This window comes from Paroedura picta, chromosome 17 (genome assembly GCF_049243985.1).
Source record: "Paroedura picta isolate Pp20150507F chromosome 17, Ppicta_v3.0, whole genome shotgun sequence".
NCBI lineage: Eukaryota > Metazoa > Chordata > Lepidosauria > Squamata > Gekkonidae > Paroedura > Paroedura picta.
The window spans coordinates 18,637,716-18,652,576 of NC_135385.1; the positions used below are offsets into that span (position 1 = coordinate 18,637,716).

Below are 14,861 nucleotides of genomic sequence, written 5' to 3' on the forward strand. Positions count from 1 at the left end.
TGCCAGCCATGGGAAGGGGCGGAAGTGTTGCCCCCCGGACGCGACAGGGGGACGGACCAGCCTTGTTCAAGCTGCTGGAGTCAGCGAGGGCTGCCGGGGCACCTTCGGAGGGGAGAATTTGGGGGTGATTTGGGGGGCAGAGCCGCTGCTTTGTCTGGGGTCGCCCGTACTCGTGGCCAAGGAGGCTCTTTGGTAAGGACTGCTTCCTTGAGTAGGACAGAAGGTGCCACAGGATATGGTTCTGCAGCCTCAGAACTATGGGATATGGGCTGAGCAGTCTCCAAGCTATGGGATGTGGGCTAAGCAACCTTAAGACTATGGGGTATGGGTTAAGCCAGGGGTAGTCAAACTGCGGCCCTCCAGATGTCCATGGACTACAATTCCCAGGAGCCCCTGCCAGCGAATGCTGGCAGGGGGCTCCTGGGAATTGTAGTCCATGGACATCTGGAGGGCCGCAGTTTGACTACCCCTGGGTTAAGCAATCTTAAAACTATGGGATATGGGTTAAGCAGCCTTAAGACTATGGGGTATGGTTCTGCAGCCTCAGAACTGTGGGGTATGGGTTGAGCAATCGTAAAACTATGGGATATAGGTTGAGCAGCCTAAAAACTATGGGGTATAGGTCGAGCAGCCTAAAAACTATGGGATATAGGTCGAGCAGTCTCAAAACTGCGGGATATGGATAGAGCAGTCTCAAAACTATGGGATATGGTTTGAGCAGCCTTAAGACTATGGGATATGGGTCAAGCAGCCTTAATGTGTTTTAAGCCCTTCTGAAATCAGAGGGCTTTAAAAGGTGCAGTTCTGTTTAGGAGTGCGCCTCTGTTGCCAGTGGTCACTCTGTTGCTTGGGAAGCAAGAGGGAGATGAACACTGAACATCTGTGGACCCTCATGGGGAGAACTTGAGAGAGTTGTGCACGCTTAGCTTAACCTACCTCACCAGATTGCTGTTTGCCCTGTCACTGCATTCACTCTTCACTACTCCTTTGGCTCGTTGGATGCCTCTACTGTAGGCTTACTACTTTTTTACTTTTGTGATCTGCTGTGAGAAAGGTGGGCATAAAAAAAAAATCAAATGCAGGAGGGGAGAATCATGAAAGCTGCTCCAGGCCTCCATTGGGGAGAAGGGGGAATGCTATAAGTCAGGGGTAGTCAAACTGCGGCCCTCCAGATGTCCATGGACTACAATTCCCAGGAGCCCCTGCCAGCATTCGCTGGCAGGGGCTCCTGGGAATTGTAGTCCATGGACATCTGGAGGGCCGCAGTTGGACTATCCCTGCTATAAGTGAAGCTAAATAATCCCCAGCCTCCTGTCCCCTGTCGTCATTCCAGAGGCAGCCATGGTTCGCAAAAAGCTTCACCGTCCCATTGCGGAGATGGCCAGGAAGGTCCGGGAGTACCGGGCCCGGAAAAACCGACCACGCGACTCCCAGCGCTTTGCCGTGGACTACGAAACCATGACCCGTCCCTTCACAGGCAAGCGTCTGCCTGTGCTGGCTTGGGAGGACGTGAGGAAAGAAAACCGGCTCTTTTCCCTGCTCAGCAGGCTGCATCATTTTGGCATTGGGCGCATGGTGACACGCAAGTCCTGGGTGTGGGCATTTGAGGAGCCGTGTTATTGGGTCATCACCAAGGTGAAAGTGGATTATACAGCCGAGGTGAGTGCGGTTTGCAGGCAGGCGATGAGGAGGGATGGGCTAGCGCAGGCTTTCTCGACTTTTTTACCGTTGAGAACCCCCCGAAACCTTCTTCGGGCTTCGAGAAACCCCAGAAGTGGCGTGATCGTGCAGAATAGGGTCGGGAAGCAGAGCTACCCGGGGCCCCTCCCCTCCAAGCCCATCATTGGCTATTTGGGGAAAGGTGGGTGGGTTGACATGGAAGGAGGCCGTCCCGTGGACTTGACCAAATGGGAAGGAAGTGTGTTTTGAGGCTGCATTAACTTGCTTCTCTCGCTGTGACGTTTGGCCCGCTCTTTCCCCTGGTCTCGTCACCAAGTCAGCAGAGGACAGCTGAAACTTCTAGCCAGCATTGTTGATGTGCTCTTTTACAGAATATGGATCATGGACAAGCCTGGGGATATCAGACATTCAGAGGTAAGGAAGCCAACAACCCCTGCTTTTCCCTGCACAGGCATTCCTGGAGAAATTTTAACCACACTAGAGCCAGGGCACCATCAGTTTTTTGACCAGCAGGGCTTGGGGACAGTGTTAAGAGTTTTCACCTAGTACTGTGCATTGACTTTCAAGCATGTTGTAAGGGCTAGAAATATTTTTTTATTTTTAGCATAAGAAGCCGCATTTTAGGCCCGGTACCCAAATCTCCATTGGCAGGTGAATTTTGGCGGAAAGAACCGCAGTACCTCTCAGCTACTACTGGAATGCACAGAACGGTTACTAACAACTAGCTCAGTTCTGCTTCCTCTTAAGCCAAGTTTGTTGTGAGAATCTGAGGGTGCTCAGATCACCGCCCACGTGCAAAACGGCAAGGATGCTAAACGGTCTCCCAAGCTTTAGGGTGTACAATGTGTTTTGTAGCTTTCCTTTTTCTTCATTTTGTCTTTCTCTCTGCAGGCTGGGCAATCAACGAAGTGAGAGAAATCCCCAAGGTCATGTATCATGACTGGCGCATGATTCCTAAGCATGAGGAGGAGACCTTTAAGAACTTCACGCCAGTGTCCCGAGAACGTGTACGGTATGTCCCATACCCCCCCTTGCTGCGGGCCATGATCCTCACAAAGCGACAGAAGGAAGGGAGTCCGAGTACGGAAGAGCCCATGATCGACTTGAAGCTGTTTCTCGTCAACCGAAATAAGAATTCTGCCCTCCGAGCGGAGCAAGTTTCCCAGAAGCAAACGGAAGGAACGCCAGTCTGAAGCCATCCAGATTCTTTCTATTGATGTTCATTTTTCTAGGAAAATCACACGGAGAAAAGCAGCTGTTAATAGAATGTTGACTCATTTTGCTTAAGGCGTGGGATCCTGGTATCAGTCAGTGTGACTCGATCAGGCAGCATGCTTTTGACACCCAGGTTCATTCCTAGAAATAAGACCCCATGATGTTCGTGCAGTTGGCTCCCTGACCAGCTGGCAGGGCTAGACTAAAGCGGTTTTCGTAGCTGCTGCAAAATTCAAGATTAATTCTCTCTGGTTTGGATTGAGGAGGAGGGTCAGGTATAATTTTCAAATGTAATAAAAAGTCTCAAATGTTCACGCTTGGCTCTTATGGCCCTTTCTTGCATGCCCAGGGAAATGCCAATCGCCACTTTGGGGTTGGGAGGCAAATTTCCCCCAGGCCAGACTGGCTCGGGATTCTGGTTTCGGGGAGGGCATTCTCTGGGCATGGAACTGGGGGGGTCCCTGTTGGTGAGCAGGTAGTTGTGAATTTCCTGCATTCTGCAGGGGGTTGGAGTAGATGACCCTGGAGGTCCCTTCTGACTCTATGATTCTATAATTTCCATATCCATTAAGCATGCTGGGATCCTGTTTTGATAACTGCGCTATGTGTAAGACAGTTTCCTTAGCAGAGTCGCCCCCGGTGATAGCACAAACCCTGCACTTTTCTACATGCGTAACTGCAAACTGGGGAAACGTCAGGATCAGCGTGAAATTTATTTCTTTGCAACATTTTTATGCTGGCTTTCCACCCAAAGTCTCCAAGTCAGGATGCAGGAATAGGATGGAATGCCTGTAAGGTTTCTATGCTCTGATCTTTTCTTTCCTGCACTTCACAAAGCTTATAGGGTATGCCTGTAAGGTTTCTATGCTCTGATCTTTTCTTTCCTGCACTTCACAAAGCTTATAGGGTATGCCTATAAGGTTTCTATGCTCTGATCTTTTCTTTCCTGCACTTCACAAAGCTTATAGGGTATGCCTATAAGGTTTCTATGCTCTGATCTTTTCTTTCCTGCACTTCACAAAGCTTATAGGGTATGCCTATAAGGTTTCTATGCTCTGATCTTTTCTTTCCTGCACTTCACAAAGCTAGGTGCAGTCCTTGGACGGTTCCATGTATTGTTTGTAAGTTTAATGTAAACCGCCCTGAGCCTCCGGGGAGGGCGGGTATAGAAATATAACAAATAAATAAATAATAAATAGGTAGAAACGGCTGATCTTTTGGAAAGGGAAAGGTAGGACGGCTGAAGGCAGCTCTTACCTCCTGACAGAGCTATTCAGCAGGCTTGCTCTTGTTGGATAATGGAGATTCCCTTGTCTCCAGGGCTAGTAACCCTTGGGGGACAGCTTCTCCATGAATCCAACAGACCCCACCTTTCAAAAGCTCATGGCCATCCCTGAGCTCACTGGCAATTCTGGGATTTAATAACTGGCTGAGTGAAAGAGTACTGCCTCTCTCCATCCTGAAACTTTGGCCCGTCAATTTGATTGTACGTTTCTGACTTCGAATATTATTGGCGAGGGGTCTGTCCACTTTGTCCACGTTATGCATAACTAGAGGCGTCGGTTATGTCCCCTAACGTTTTCTGTACTTTCCACTCTTCTGCAATGTTTTTGGCAGGGGCTCATGGGAATTGTGATCCATGGACCTCTGGAGAGGTACAGTTTGGCCACCCATGCCATAGGGCATTGCAATACTGGCCATTTGGTTTTGACTCAGGAAGACCTATAGGGTTTCCTGGTCCCAAATCTAGCTGTTTGGGAGTGCGGCTAGGCCCAGGATCTGCCTATGCAATTGTCCTGGAGCACTTCTCTTGGGAGCAGCTGGCACAAGAACTGGGGTTCAGACCTTTAAAACTCTCCCCAATGTTTTTTGGTTAAATTCATAAGGAACTGGAAACCAACTTCAGCCTCTTCTACCTAAGCCATTTTGCTGGACCCTGAATCAGCTCTCTACTCATTCTGCACTTTCAATGGGCTTTTACAGCTGGGTATTCCGGTGTGAAAGTGCATTATCCAACGAGCGCAGTATGCATACAAAATAAATGTTCTGCCCTCTGAGTGATGTTTCCTATCCTAAGTACTGCTACAGAACTTAAAAAACATAATCACAAGCATTCAGGACTCCCATCTGACATTCTAACTCTACGAGTATTTTAAAACTTTTTCAGCTTCTTCCAATGGGACTGAGGCATCCTAAAAGCAATTCTATCTTTCCTTCTAGCAGCTCCCTTGGTAGAATTACACTCAGAGATGAATAGCTATAATTTGCTTTTCTTGATATAAATCTATGTGTCAACTTATTACTACTTAATGACTCTGATGGAGCTATCAACAGCTTATGCCATGAAGAAATATATTGGTCTTAAGGTGCTACAAGCCCGTCTGGTAATTTGGTAAGCCTTTCTCACTCAGCTGGTGTAGTGATTAGGAGTGCCAACTTCTAACCCGGCAAGCTGAGCTTGTTTCCCGCTCCTCCACATGCAGCCAGCTGGGCTGAGTGACCTTGGGCTAGTCACAGCCCTGATAGAGCTGTTCTGGCCGGGTAGTAATATCAGGGGTCTCTCAGCCTCCCCTCCCTCACAGGGTGTCTGTTGTGGGCAGAAAAAAGGGAAGGAGATTGTAAGCCACTTTGAGACTCCTTTAGGTAGAGAAAAGCAACATATAAGAACCAACTCTTTTTCAAGTCATTACTAGGGTCAAAAGGTAACTTCCCTTTTCCCTGGTTTCTGGATCCCGACTTCCATATCTCACAGGTCTGGAAGATTTTTAGCGGGGGGGGGGGGGGAGACTGGGACATGAAACTGGAGTCACCGTTGTTGGGTGGCCATGCAGTTGCAAGTTCCTGCAGATCCCTGGAGATCCCTTCCAAATCCCTGATCTCAGGTAGAAAGAGAGGTACAAGTGCAGGGCTTATTGGAGGGGGGAAGAGGGCCAGGGTTAAAAAGGGGGAGGTGGATTTTCAAAAGGGCACTTGAAAAGAGGGTCCCCGGGAAAGAGGGTCCAGAAGGCAAAGTCTGGCACGGGCGGAACTCTTTCGCCGCGGAACTGAAGTCTCGGGAATTGGCGGGAACGCGTCCGTCGGCGGACACGGTCCGCCTTGTTTCCCGGGACGGAATCCCAGTTCGGAAGGCGGGGCCGGGGCCAGACCACGTGCTGTGCCTGCTTGCTCGCGAGTAAGACTCATTGACTACAGCGCGGCTTGCTCCTGAGGAGGGCGGGAGCGACGAGGCTCCTAATCCGATGGCTAAAACAGCTGGGTGGGTGGAGGAAGCCTCGGGAGGAGAGAGGACGCGGTCGGGGGGAGGCTGTTTGGGGGGCTTCAGCTGGGCCCCGGCATGCAGAAATCGAGATGTAGGGTACTTAAAACAAGAGTTTTTCTAAGTTTTGCCGAAGAAGAAGAAGAGTTGGTTCTTATATGCCGCTTTTCCCTACCCGAAGGAGGCTCAAAGCGGCTTACAAGTCGCCTTCCCTTCCTCTCCTCACAACAGACACCCTATGAGGTGGGTGAGGCTGAGAGAGCCCTGATATTACTGAAGAAGAAGAAGAAGAGTTGGTTCTTATATGCCGCTTTTCTCTACCCAAAGGAGGCTCAAAGCCTTCCCTTTCCTCTCCTCACCACAGACCCCCCTATGAGGGAGGCTGGAGGGGGGTTGTTGTTCTCTGAAGGGGTTTTTTTTTGGGGGGGGGGAGTTTTGAGGAATATCCTTTTGGAAAAAGCTGGGGGGGGAGACATCCCCTCCCCCAGATAAGCATCATTGACCAATTAGTTACCTCTGCTGTTAAACCCGCTTAAACAATTGAAAAGGATAGCACTGGTTTGATAGAATAATAGAGTTGGAGGGACCTCATGGGTCATCTAGTCCAACCCCATGCACTATGCAGGACACTCATATCCTGCAAACAAAATAGCAGTAAAGGGTGTTTTTTGGGCAGAATCCCTGTTTGGCACTGGCTTTGAAAGGGACCTAGCATGGTTAGCATGTTGAATTTGACTCTGGAAGACCCAAGCTTGGTTCCCCAGTCTGCCATCAAAGTTTGCTGGATGACCCTGGGCCAGTTAAACGCTCACAGCCTGACCTACCTCACAGAATTGTTGTGAAGATAAAATAGATAAGAACGTTACAATCCACTTTGGGCCCCCATTGGGATGTAGAGATTTGGTGCAGGAAAAGAACTACTTGAGACCTGATGGCAGAATGAATGGAATGCTTGCGTAGCAGGGAGCTCACCCTAACACATGAAAATATATTATCAGAATTGTATACCATTCTCTGTATCCTTTTAACTTTCAGAAGCTGCTCTGTCAATTTGGTCTTCTTGGTCAATAGTGGTGTAAATTTTGGGAATTGGGCATACGTTGGTGTCCCCGGATTTCCTAATGGAACAGGTAAGAGCCTTGTGTACTGTTTTGGGGTTTCTAACATGGTTTTTGCCAAAGCACGTGGAGGGCTAGAGTACAACGTTGGCCCTGGTTACGCCGATAGTTTCTGCTTGCAGAAAGTCAGATGTGGGGAATCATTAAAAATGAGACACACGCTCATGCAATCCAATTCTGCTGCTTCAGGATTCCACCACCGCATTGTGCTGCAGTGGGAAAACACCCTCTTATATTGCAAATGCTGCTTCTGCATTCACAGACCAGGCCTAACAGACTGGTCAAGACCCTGTTTGTACACCTGCAATAAAGAGGTTTGTGTTTTGCCAATGTCAAAGTATGTTCTCTTCTGTGGTTTCTCTAGCTTCTGCTCATGTTTGCTGTTATTCCGGGCATATACGTGAAACTGCTGCCCTGCCCTCCCCATTGAACAACTGCCTCATGAAATCTGTCTGCTCTTCCCTGATCCAGGCTCCCAAAGGGTCATTCCAAGATGAACTGGAGTGGTGCATCTCCCAGCTGGAGACGGGCCTCCTGCATCTCCATCCAACTCCAGAGCAAGGTGTGGGTCTCCTTCTGCTTTAATCCTTTTCTGTTTGAATGAGCAGAGAACATCGAAAATATGGAGAGCCTGGGAAAGTGTTACTAAACAGAGCCATTGTGACATAATGTGGTGAGGTGGAGGTTCAAATACCTCTCTGCTATGGAAGTGCTCTGCTTGACCTTGGGTCATTCACACATTCCCAGCCTCACCTACCTTATGGGGTTGTTGGGAGGATAAAATTGAGGAGAGCAGCGTTAGCAGCTTTGGGTTCCTAGTGGGGAGAAAGGTGGAAAAGGCAGGCAGGCAGGAAGGAAGGAGGGAAGGGAAGGGAAGGGAAGGGAAGGGAAGGGAAGGGAAGGGAAGGGAAGGGAAGGGAAGGGAAGGGAAGGGAAGGGAAGGAAGGAAGGAAGGAAGGAAGGCAGGCCTTTGCCAGTCATTAAAACAACTAAGACTCTGATTTCATTATCCCTCTTGACTAGACTTTGTTCTGCGTATTTTACTCATGGGAATTACGCATTTATGGATACATAAATATCACATTTGTACTGGGTCTGTGCCTCCAAATTTGTTTGTACAAGTGCACTTATTCTGGAATATAAATCCATCAAGTTCTACATTCCCAAATGGCTCCTGAGAGCAAAATATTTGCTCTGTTTTAAGAGGCGGTTGATCAAAAGTGGGGCAGATTAACCTACCGCAGGAGGCCGTTCTGAAAAAGAGTAAGGGGGGGAGTCGAAGACCCGTTGCACGTGCTGTCAAAATGGATTTTAGAGGAGTGAACATCAGAGCTGAGGGGTTCCTGAGGGCAATTGTGTGATTCTTTTGGATTCTCCCTTCTCCTCTCCAGCGGAAGAGTCTCAGCGCATCCTCAGGGTGCTGCGCTCACGCAAGGCTCCTTCGGTGAAAAAGCAGCAGGTGATGCACCGGGTCTTTGGCGACTATCGGCTCAAGATGGCGGAGGAGAGGGAGAGAGGCGCCAAAGCAGGTGAGGCCTTGGGCACCGTTCAGAAACGTTGCTTTCTTGGAATGTTTTATGTGTTTGTTTAGGGATTGGTTTAGGGCTCCCTTCTTCCCAAAGGAGACCCAGAGTGGCTCATGTCCTTCTCCTTGCCGCCAGTCTATCATAGAATCACAGAATCATAGAGTTGGAAGGGGCCATACAGGCCATCTAGTCCAACCCTCTGCTCAACGCAGGATTAGCCCTAAGCATCCTAAAGCATCCAAGAAAAGTGTGTATCCAACCTTTGCTTGAAGACTGCCAGTGAGGGGGAGCTCACCACCTCCTTAGGCAGCCTATTCCACTGCTGAACGACTCTGACTGTGAATTTTTCCCCCTGATATCTAGCCTATATCGTTGTACTTGAAGTTTAAACCCATTACTGCGTGTCCTCTCCTCTGCAGCCAACAGAAACAGCATCCTGCCCTCCTCCAAGTGACAACCTTTCAAATACTTAAAGAGGGCTATAATGTCCCCTCTCAACCTCCTTTTCTCCAGGCTGAACATTCCCAAGTCCCTCAACCTATCTTCATAGGGCTGGGTCCCTTGGCCCCAGATCATCTTCGTCGCTCTCCTCTGTACCCTTTCAATTTTATCTACGTCCTTCTTGAAGTGAGGCCTCCAGAACTGCACACAGTACTCCAGGTGTGGTCTGACCAGTGCCGTATACAATGGGACTATGACATCTTGTGATGTCATATCCTCACAACAACCTTGCGAGGTGTGTTAGGCTGAAAGCATGCTGGGGGCCCGAAGCACCGATTCAGTGGCATGGCAAAGTGGGGGTGCAAACCTGGGTCTCTCAGGTCCTGGTCCAACACTCTGTCTACTACGCCAGGTTTGCTCATCTGAGTGAGATGCATGTTTTCACGTGCAGGCCGCTGTCTCTTTCTCCGGCGGCACCCCTGGCCCACATCTTGGAGGGCAAGCCGTGCTGCGTGGGGCCTCTGCAATCCTTCTCCAGCGCTGCCGTTTAACTAGAACCAAACTCACTGAATTTGGGTGTAGGTCAACCAAGCTAGGATATGGGCAGAGGACATAACAAATAATATCATGCAAGTTTTGTTATAAGCCGAATTGATCGATTTCCCCCCCCCCCTCTTCTTTCCATCTTCTAAATAAAATTAATTTCTTTTCCCCAAAATAAAGTAATTTAATGAAAACCTTCTGTCCCTTGCAGCTGTCGAGTCCGAGAAGGTGCAGATTCAGCCAGGCGATGTCTCTGGATCAGGGAGTGTGGCCTACAGGAGGCAATGTGGCAATCCCTCCGAGGCTCCGTCATGGTTTGCTCCATCGGATAACAGCTTTCAGTTTGGCTTTGATCTCCCTGGGCGAGCCGCAGAAGAAATCCAGGGAACCCCCGAGGCAGCAAACGGGGCGGCTGATGACGCCCAGGAGCAGCTGGCTAGTAACACCCCCTCCGCACCGGAGGGCCAAGCGGAGATGTTGTGCTTTCCCACTGGGATGCAAGGGCCGGAATTTGCTTTCAATTTTAGCATCCCGGATGGTCTTCTGCCCCCTGCTGCTGCTGCAGATCCGAGTTTGGAGGATGCAGCAGGAGCAGCTACGGAAAAAGTCATGATCTCGAGAAAAGCCACGGAGATGCTGGAAGGGTCAGGCTCCCTCAAGGCCAGCAGTTTGGATGCAGGAAGCGGCGGAGAGGAACGAGAGGATGAAAATCCGGCACGGGAGTCTGCTCAGGAAGGTAGGGAGATGATGGCTGCACATTGGATCTAGGCTTGTAGGTAGTTACCGACCTGCTCTCACCTGTGACGGGGATAAGGATCTGATGGTGAATCCCACTTTTAAATCCCCACGTTCTAGCAATCATTCTTTGATTAGGGACAAAGCCTGTTGCATTCAGGAATCCAACAGGCGCTAGATTGGGTGGGGTGGGGTGGAAGATCTCTGTGGATGGCCTCTCCCTCCCCCCAGGACCTGGAAAGGCTGCAGGCTGGAGGCTCCCAGGAAGGGAACTCACCAGCATGGGCAGCTCTTGCATAGCAAGGATCTGCAGCCTCCGAGCCTCAGAGGGAAGTGGAAGGAGGAGGGGGTGGTCAGGTATGCGGGATGAAAGACGATTGGCTGGCCGCTGGACAGACAAGCACGCCGGTTGGAGGAGGAGGACGCACCCAGGGGTGGCACAGCCGCCTGAGTGGGTGTTAAGCGCTGAGTGACACATAAGCCATGAGACCAGCTCCTCCTCCAAGCCCTTACCAGAAATGTTAACTGGCATAGATTGTTCAGAGTTTGTTTCGTTCCCCCGCTTTGAATGTAAATTAATCTTCTGTCAAACTTATTGTGCATCGCTCCAAGACAACTGTCTCAACAGGGGCGGTTTATAAATTATAAATAAATCAAATAATTAATAGCTGCCAGATTCAATTTTGCTTGTGTTTCTTTCAAATGGGCGGCTTCAGGAACCTTTCATGGATTTAATTAAATCCAATCAAGAGGCAGAGGGTTGGTTGGTTAAAAGTTATTAATTGGTTGGCAGCTGCAACCGAGGAGAAAGAGACGGCCCATCAGGAAGGGACTGCTGCAGCCGCTGGCGGATCGTCCAAGAGAAAAAAGAGGAAAAAACGGCCCTCCAAGGCAGAACCCAGCAAAAACCCAGATAGCAGACTCCATGTCAAAGCTGCATCTGACCAGCCAGAGGTGTGTCAGGTATGTGAATTGGAGGAGACGCATGTTGGAATCTTTGTCCAAACTCTGCTTCCAATTTATGGCACTGGAATGAAAAAAGATGCAACCTGGGATCACATTTGGACGAAGGGCAGAGACCCAAGTGTTGCTAGTCCCGTGGCTTGCAAGCCAGGTCTCTCTTCGAAATAGGAACGTACAGCTCCTCCCAGGCGTCTAGAGGAAAGCGAGACGCCAGAGGTGCCGACCGAACTATGGCTGTTCTCATTGGTGTCCTGTCCCCCTTTCTTTGTCCAGCAGCCACAGGAGCAGGTGAAGAGGGAGGTGGAGTGGTGCGTGGAACAGCTGGAACTGGGGCTGAAGATGCAGAAGGCGACTCCGAAGCAGAGTGAGTCCAATTGCTGTGTACAGTTGCTGTGAATGGGATCTTGAGGGATGGCAAAGTGGGTAACACCAACTGGAGAGGCTTCTGCCAACTCCGGGGCTGAAAGCTTGAGCTGTGAATTGCCGAATCCCCTGATTGATCGTGCCCATGCTTGCCATATGGAGGTCATCCTTGAACAACTGTCTCTTTGCATCTGGCCCAGCCTCCCAGCTGAGATCCTTTGGCCAAACCTTTGCTCTCTGTGCTCTTGCCAGGAAAGGGAAAGTGGGCAGTGGCCAGAGACGGTGCTTTTTCAGTGGTGGCACCTTGCTTTGGGCACGTCTGCTCTCAGGAGACCTGCCTGGTGCCTGCTTGACTTTCCTTTAGGGGCCAGGCCAAAACATTTTGCTTCACCCACTCAAGCTTTTGACAGTTCTCTTCTAATGGTTGACTTCTCGCCTGAGAACTGTTCTATCAACACCGTTCTATGTTACTCTGTTTGGTGCATTTTTATGCTCTTATGGATATTTGGTTTTTATTAGAATCATAGAGTTGGAAGGGGCCATACAGGCCATCTAGTCCAACCCCCTGCTCAACGCAGGATCAGCCCAATAGATTTTCTGCTTGCTTTTATTGATATTTGGCCTTGCTTTTAATGGGTTCTTTTGCTTCCTTTTATTGATGTCTGGCTTTACTGATTTTTTTTGCTTGCTTTTATTGATGTTTGGCTGTGCTCTTATCGTTTTATAATTAAATTTATATCCCACCCCTCACTTCCATCTCAGGGTGGCTAACAACACTGTTAAAAATACAACGCAGTACAAATAACAATAAAACAATGAAAACAATTACCATTAAAACAGTAGCATCCAGCAAACTGGATTGTTTTATTTGATAAGCTTTGATAATCTGTTTGCTTGGTTCCGTTTTATTTTTGATAGCCTTCTCAAGCATATCTGGAGAGGCAGCGTACACATTTCCTAAATTAATAATACAACTGAACACACACATGCACATCCTTCCCCAACAACCTTACAGCTGTTCAGTTAAAACGGTGGCCAACCCGGCTGAAAAACCATTATCAGTCCAAAGTGCCTGGAAATTAATTTCCGCTGTACTAGAGTACCTGGCAAACATTTTGAAGAGCCTGAAGGTGAACAGGCTCTGATGAAAGAGAACGACATTCCTCAATGGCCAGTGTGTGGGGTCAGTGAGGAGAAATTGATTTTGAGGGTCAGAACTGGCGCATGGGGCGGAACGGGGTCAGGCAGCGCTTCTGCAGGGCTGCTTTTACGCACGGCATTGTGATTGTGACACATTTTGTGCTTGAATCCAGCGGAGGAGGCGCTCCGGGCCATCAAGACATTACGCAGCGAGAAAGCCGTGCTGGCCAAGAAGCGCCAGATCATGCGGCTCATGTTTGGTGATTACCGGAAGAAAATGGCAGAGGAGAGGCAGAAACAGCTGAAGCTCATGCAAGCAGGTGGGGGAAACCAAATATGATGAAGGGGTGGGACATGGGTGGGAATCTGGAAATGGAGTTTTTAGACTAGTGGTTGCCTGGTCTAAAGATGCCGTGAAATATTCTAGTTTGTGTTGTGGGGGGACAGAATATCAGTTCTCTTGGTGGAGAATTAGATCTCTCTTTCTCTCTCAAATCTACCTGTAAATTAGCTCAGTTGATCTCAGCAGGTGGTTGGAGAAAGGGGACCACTGGGTGGAAAGTAGAGGAAATTCTTGTTTGCCCCAGTTATACTGCGGGGGTGGCCTAACTGGCTCTCCGGAGGTCCATGGACTACAGTTCCCATGAGCCCCTGCCATTTTGATGTGGCTCTTGGGAGGCCGCACCGCCCTTGTTCCAATTGGAAACGCATCCTTTTTGTGTAGGCAGGGGTGGCCAAACGGTGGCCCTCCAGAGGTCCATGGACTACAATTCCCATGAGCCCCTGCCAGCACTGGCAGGGGCTCATGGGAATTGTAGTCCATGGATTTCTGGAGAGCCACCCCTGATATATTGGCAGGTCGACCTTAACATTGCTTCTCCTCTCCTCCGAAGCTTCAAAAGCAGCTCGTATCACCAAAGTGACCGAAGACGCACGCAGGAAGAGCAGCCAGGTTTTCGGGAAGTCTCTGGAAGTGGCCGGGAAAATCCAGAACCCCAAGGCTCCTGTCCTCCATCTTCCCGGAACAGCTGACGCTTGCTCTTTCAGATTCACGCCGTCCCAGGAAGAGTTCCGGTTTGATTTCTTCTGAGAACACGACGCGACTGCGGGTCGATTTTCCTCAGGTGCTGAGTTTTCCCTAGACTCGAAACCCCAGGAGCACAATCGCTTGCGAGAGAAGGGAGGTGGTATATTTTGCATCCTGCTTGCGACAGCCTCTTTCGGCCTCTTTCGGCAACGCCGTGGACGTCTTCACCTCCTTGTTTACCCCTAACCAAAGGCCGAATCGATCGGTGAGCAGAGGGACGGAGGAAAAACGCCAAGCGGTGAAAGAAACCAGCTCTCTGGGAACGATCACCTATAAAGGGATAAACTTCTTCATTGTATGTGCTTTTTAAAAGCTTTGCTCGAACGGTAGAATCAAGGAGACGAGAGGGGGGACCGGTGACCACGGAAGCTGTACCGAGCAAAGAGCTACAGGGCTCAATAAAAGCGTTTGCATGCCTACTTCAGGCCTCTTTCTCTCCATCCACGCCTCTGTTGCCTATCAACAAGATTTCGGGAGAGTCGGCGCAGCTCCTTAACGCAGCCGACAATTGCTAAAAATCGCCCGGCGGCTGACATGCCTCGTCCAACCTGATGTGGATCGCAAGGTGCAAAAGAGGGGAATGAGCTGACAGGCTTCTCTTCGGCTGCAGGTTTTGGCCCCAAAAGGCACCCTTCCTTCTCTGTCGCCCGCTCGGTCAAGTCTCTTTGGCAGTCTCATCAAGGAAGGGTTTTCTTGGCAGGTTGATCGAGGAAGCGTTTTCCGAATGCGTGAGAGTTAATTCATTTTCTAAATAATATATACTGTTAAAAAAATTGTTAAACACTTATCGGGTG

General features: G+C 49.6%; 2 protein-coding genes across 2 annotated transcripts; both read left to right on the forward strand.

Moving 5' to 3' along the window:
* The first annotated feature begins 32 nt into the window (after positions 1-32).
* On the forward strand, positions 33-3,207 carry MRPS34 (mitochondrial ribosomal protein S34). Its single transcript, XM_077316728.1, has 4 exons — positions 33-192; positions 1,334-1,659; positions 2,052-2,094; positions 2,572-3,207. Exons 2-4 carry the CDS (start codon positions 1,342-1,344, stop codon positions 2,871-2,873), a joined length of 663 nt encoding a protein of 220 aa, XP_077172843.1. The 5' UTR covers positions 33-192; positions 1,334-1,341; the 3' UTR covers positions 2,874-3,207.
* Positions 3,208-5,983: 2,776 nt separating this feature from the next.
* Positions 5,984-14,491, forward strand: C17H8orf33 (chromosome 17 C8orf33 homolog). The gene is made up of 9 exons (XM_077315989.1): positions 5,984-6,067; positions 7,187-7,281; positions 7,634-7,831; positions 8,661-8,798; positions 9,991-10,515; positions 11,308-11,477; positions 11,751-11,841; positions 13,154-13,300; positions 13,874-14,491. Exons 3-9 carry the CDS (start codon positions 7,711-7,713, stop codon positions 14,068-14,070), a joined length of 1,389 nt encoding a protein of 462 aa, XP_077172104.1. The 5' UTR covers positions 5,984-6,067; positions 7,187-7,281; positions 7,634-7,710; the 3' UTR covers positions 14,071-14,491.
* Positions 14,492-14,861: the final 370 nt, after the last annotated feature.

Bases quoted from the DNA above. Each gene is read 5' to 3' on its own strand.
- MRPS34 (XM_077316728.1), top strand. From the start codon at position 1,342: ATGGTTCGCAAAAAGCTTCACCGTCCCATTGCGGAGATGGCCAGGAAG. The intron at 1,660-2,051 runs GTGAGTGCGGTT...GCTCTTTTACAG, and splicing joins AAGTGGATTATACAGCCGAG to AATATGGATCATGGACAAGC. The intron at 2,095-2,571 runs GTAAGGAAGCCA...TTCTCTCTGCAG, and splicing joins GGGATATCAGACATTCAGAG to GCTGGGCAATCAACGAAGTG.
- C17H8orf33 (XM_077315989.1), top strand. From the start codon at position 7,711: ATGAAATCTGTCTGCTCTTCCCTGATCCAGGCTCCCAAAGGGTCATTC. The intron at 8,799-9,990 runs GTGAGGCCTTGG...TGTCCCTTGCAG, and splicing joins GGAGAGAGGCGCCAAAGCAG to CTGTCGAGTCCGAGAAGGTG. The intron at 11,478-11,750 runs GTATGTGAATTG...TTCTTTGTCCAG, and splicing joins ACCAGCCAGAGGTGTGTCAG to CAGCCACAGGAGCAGGTGAA.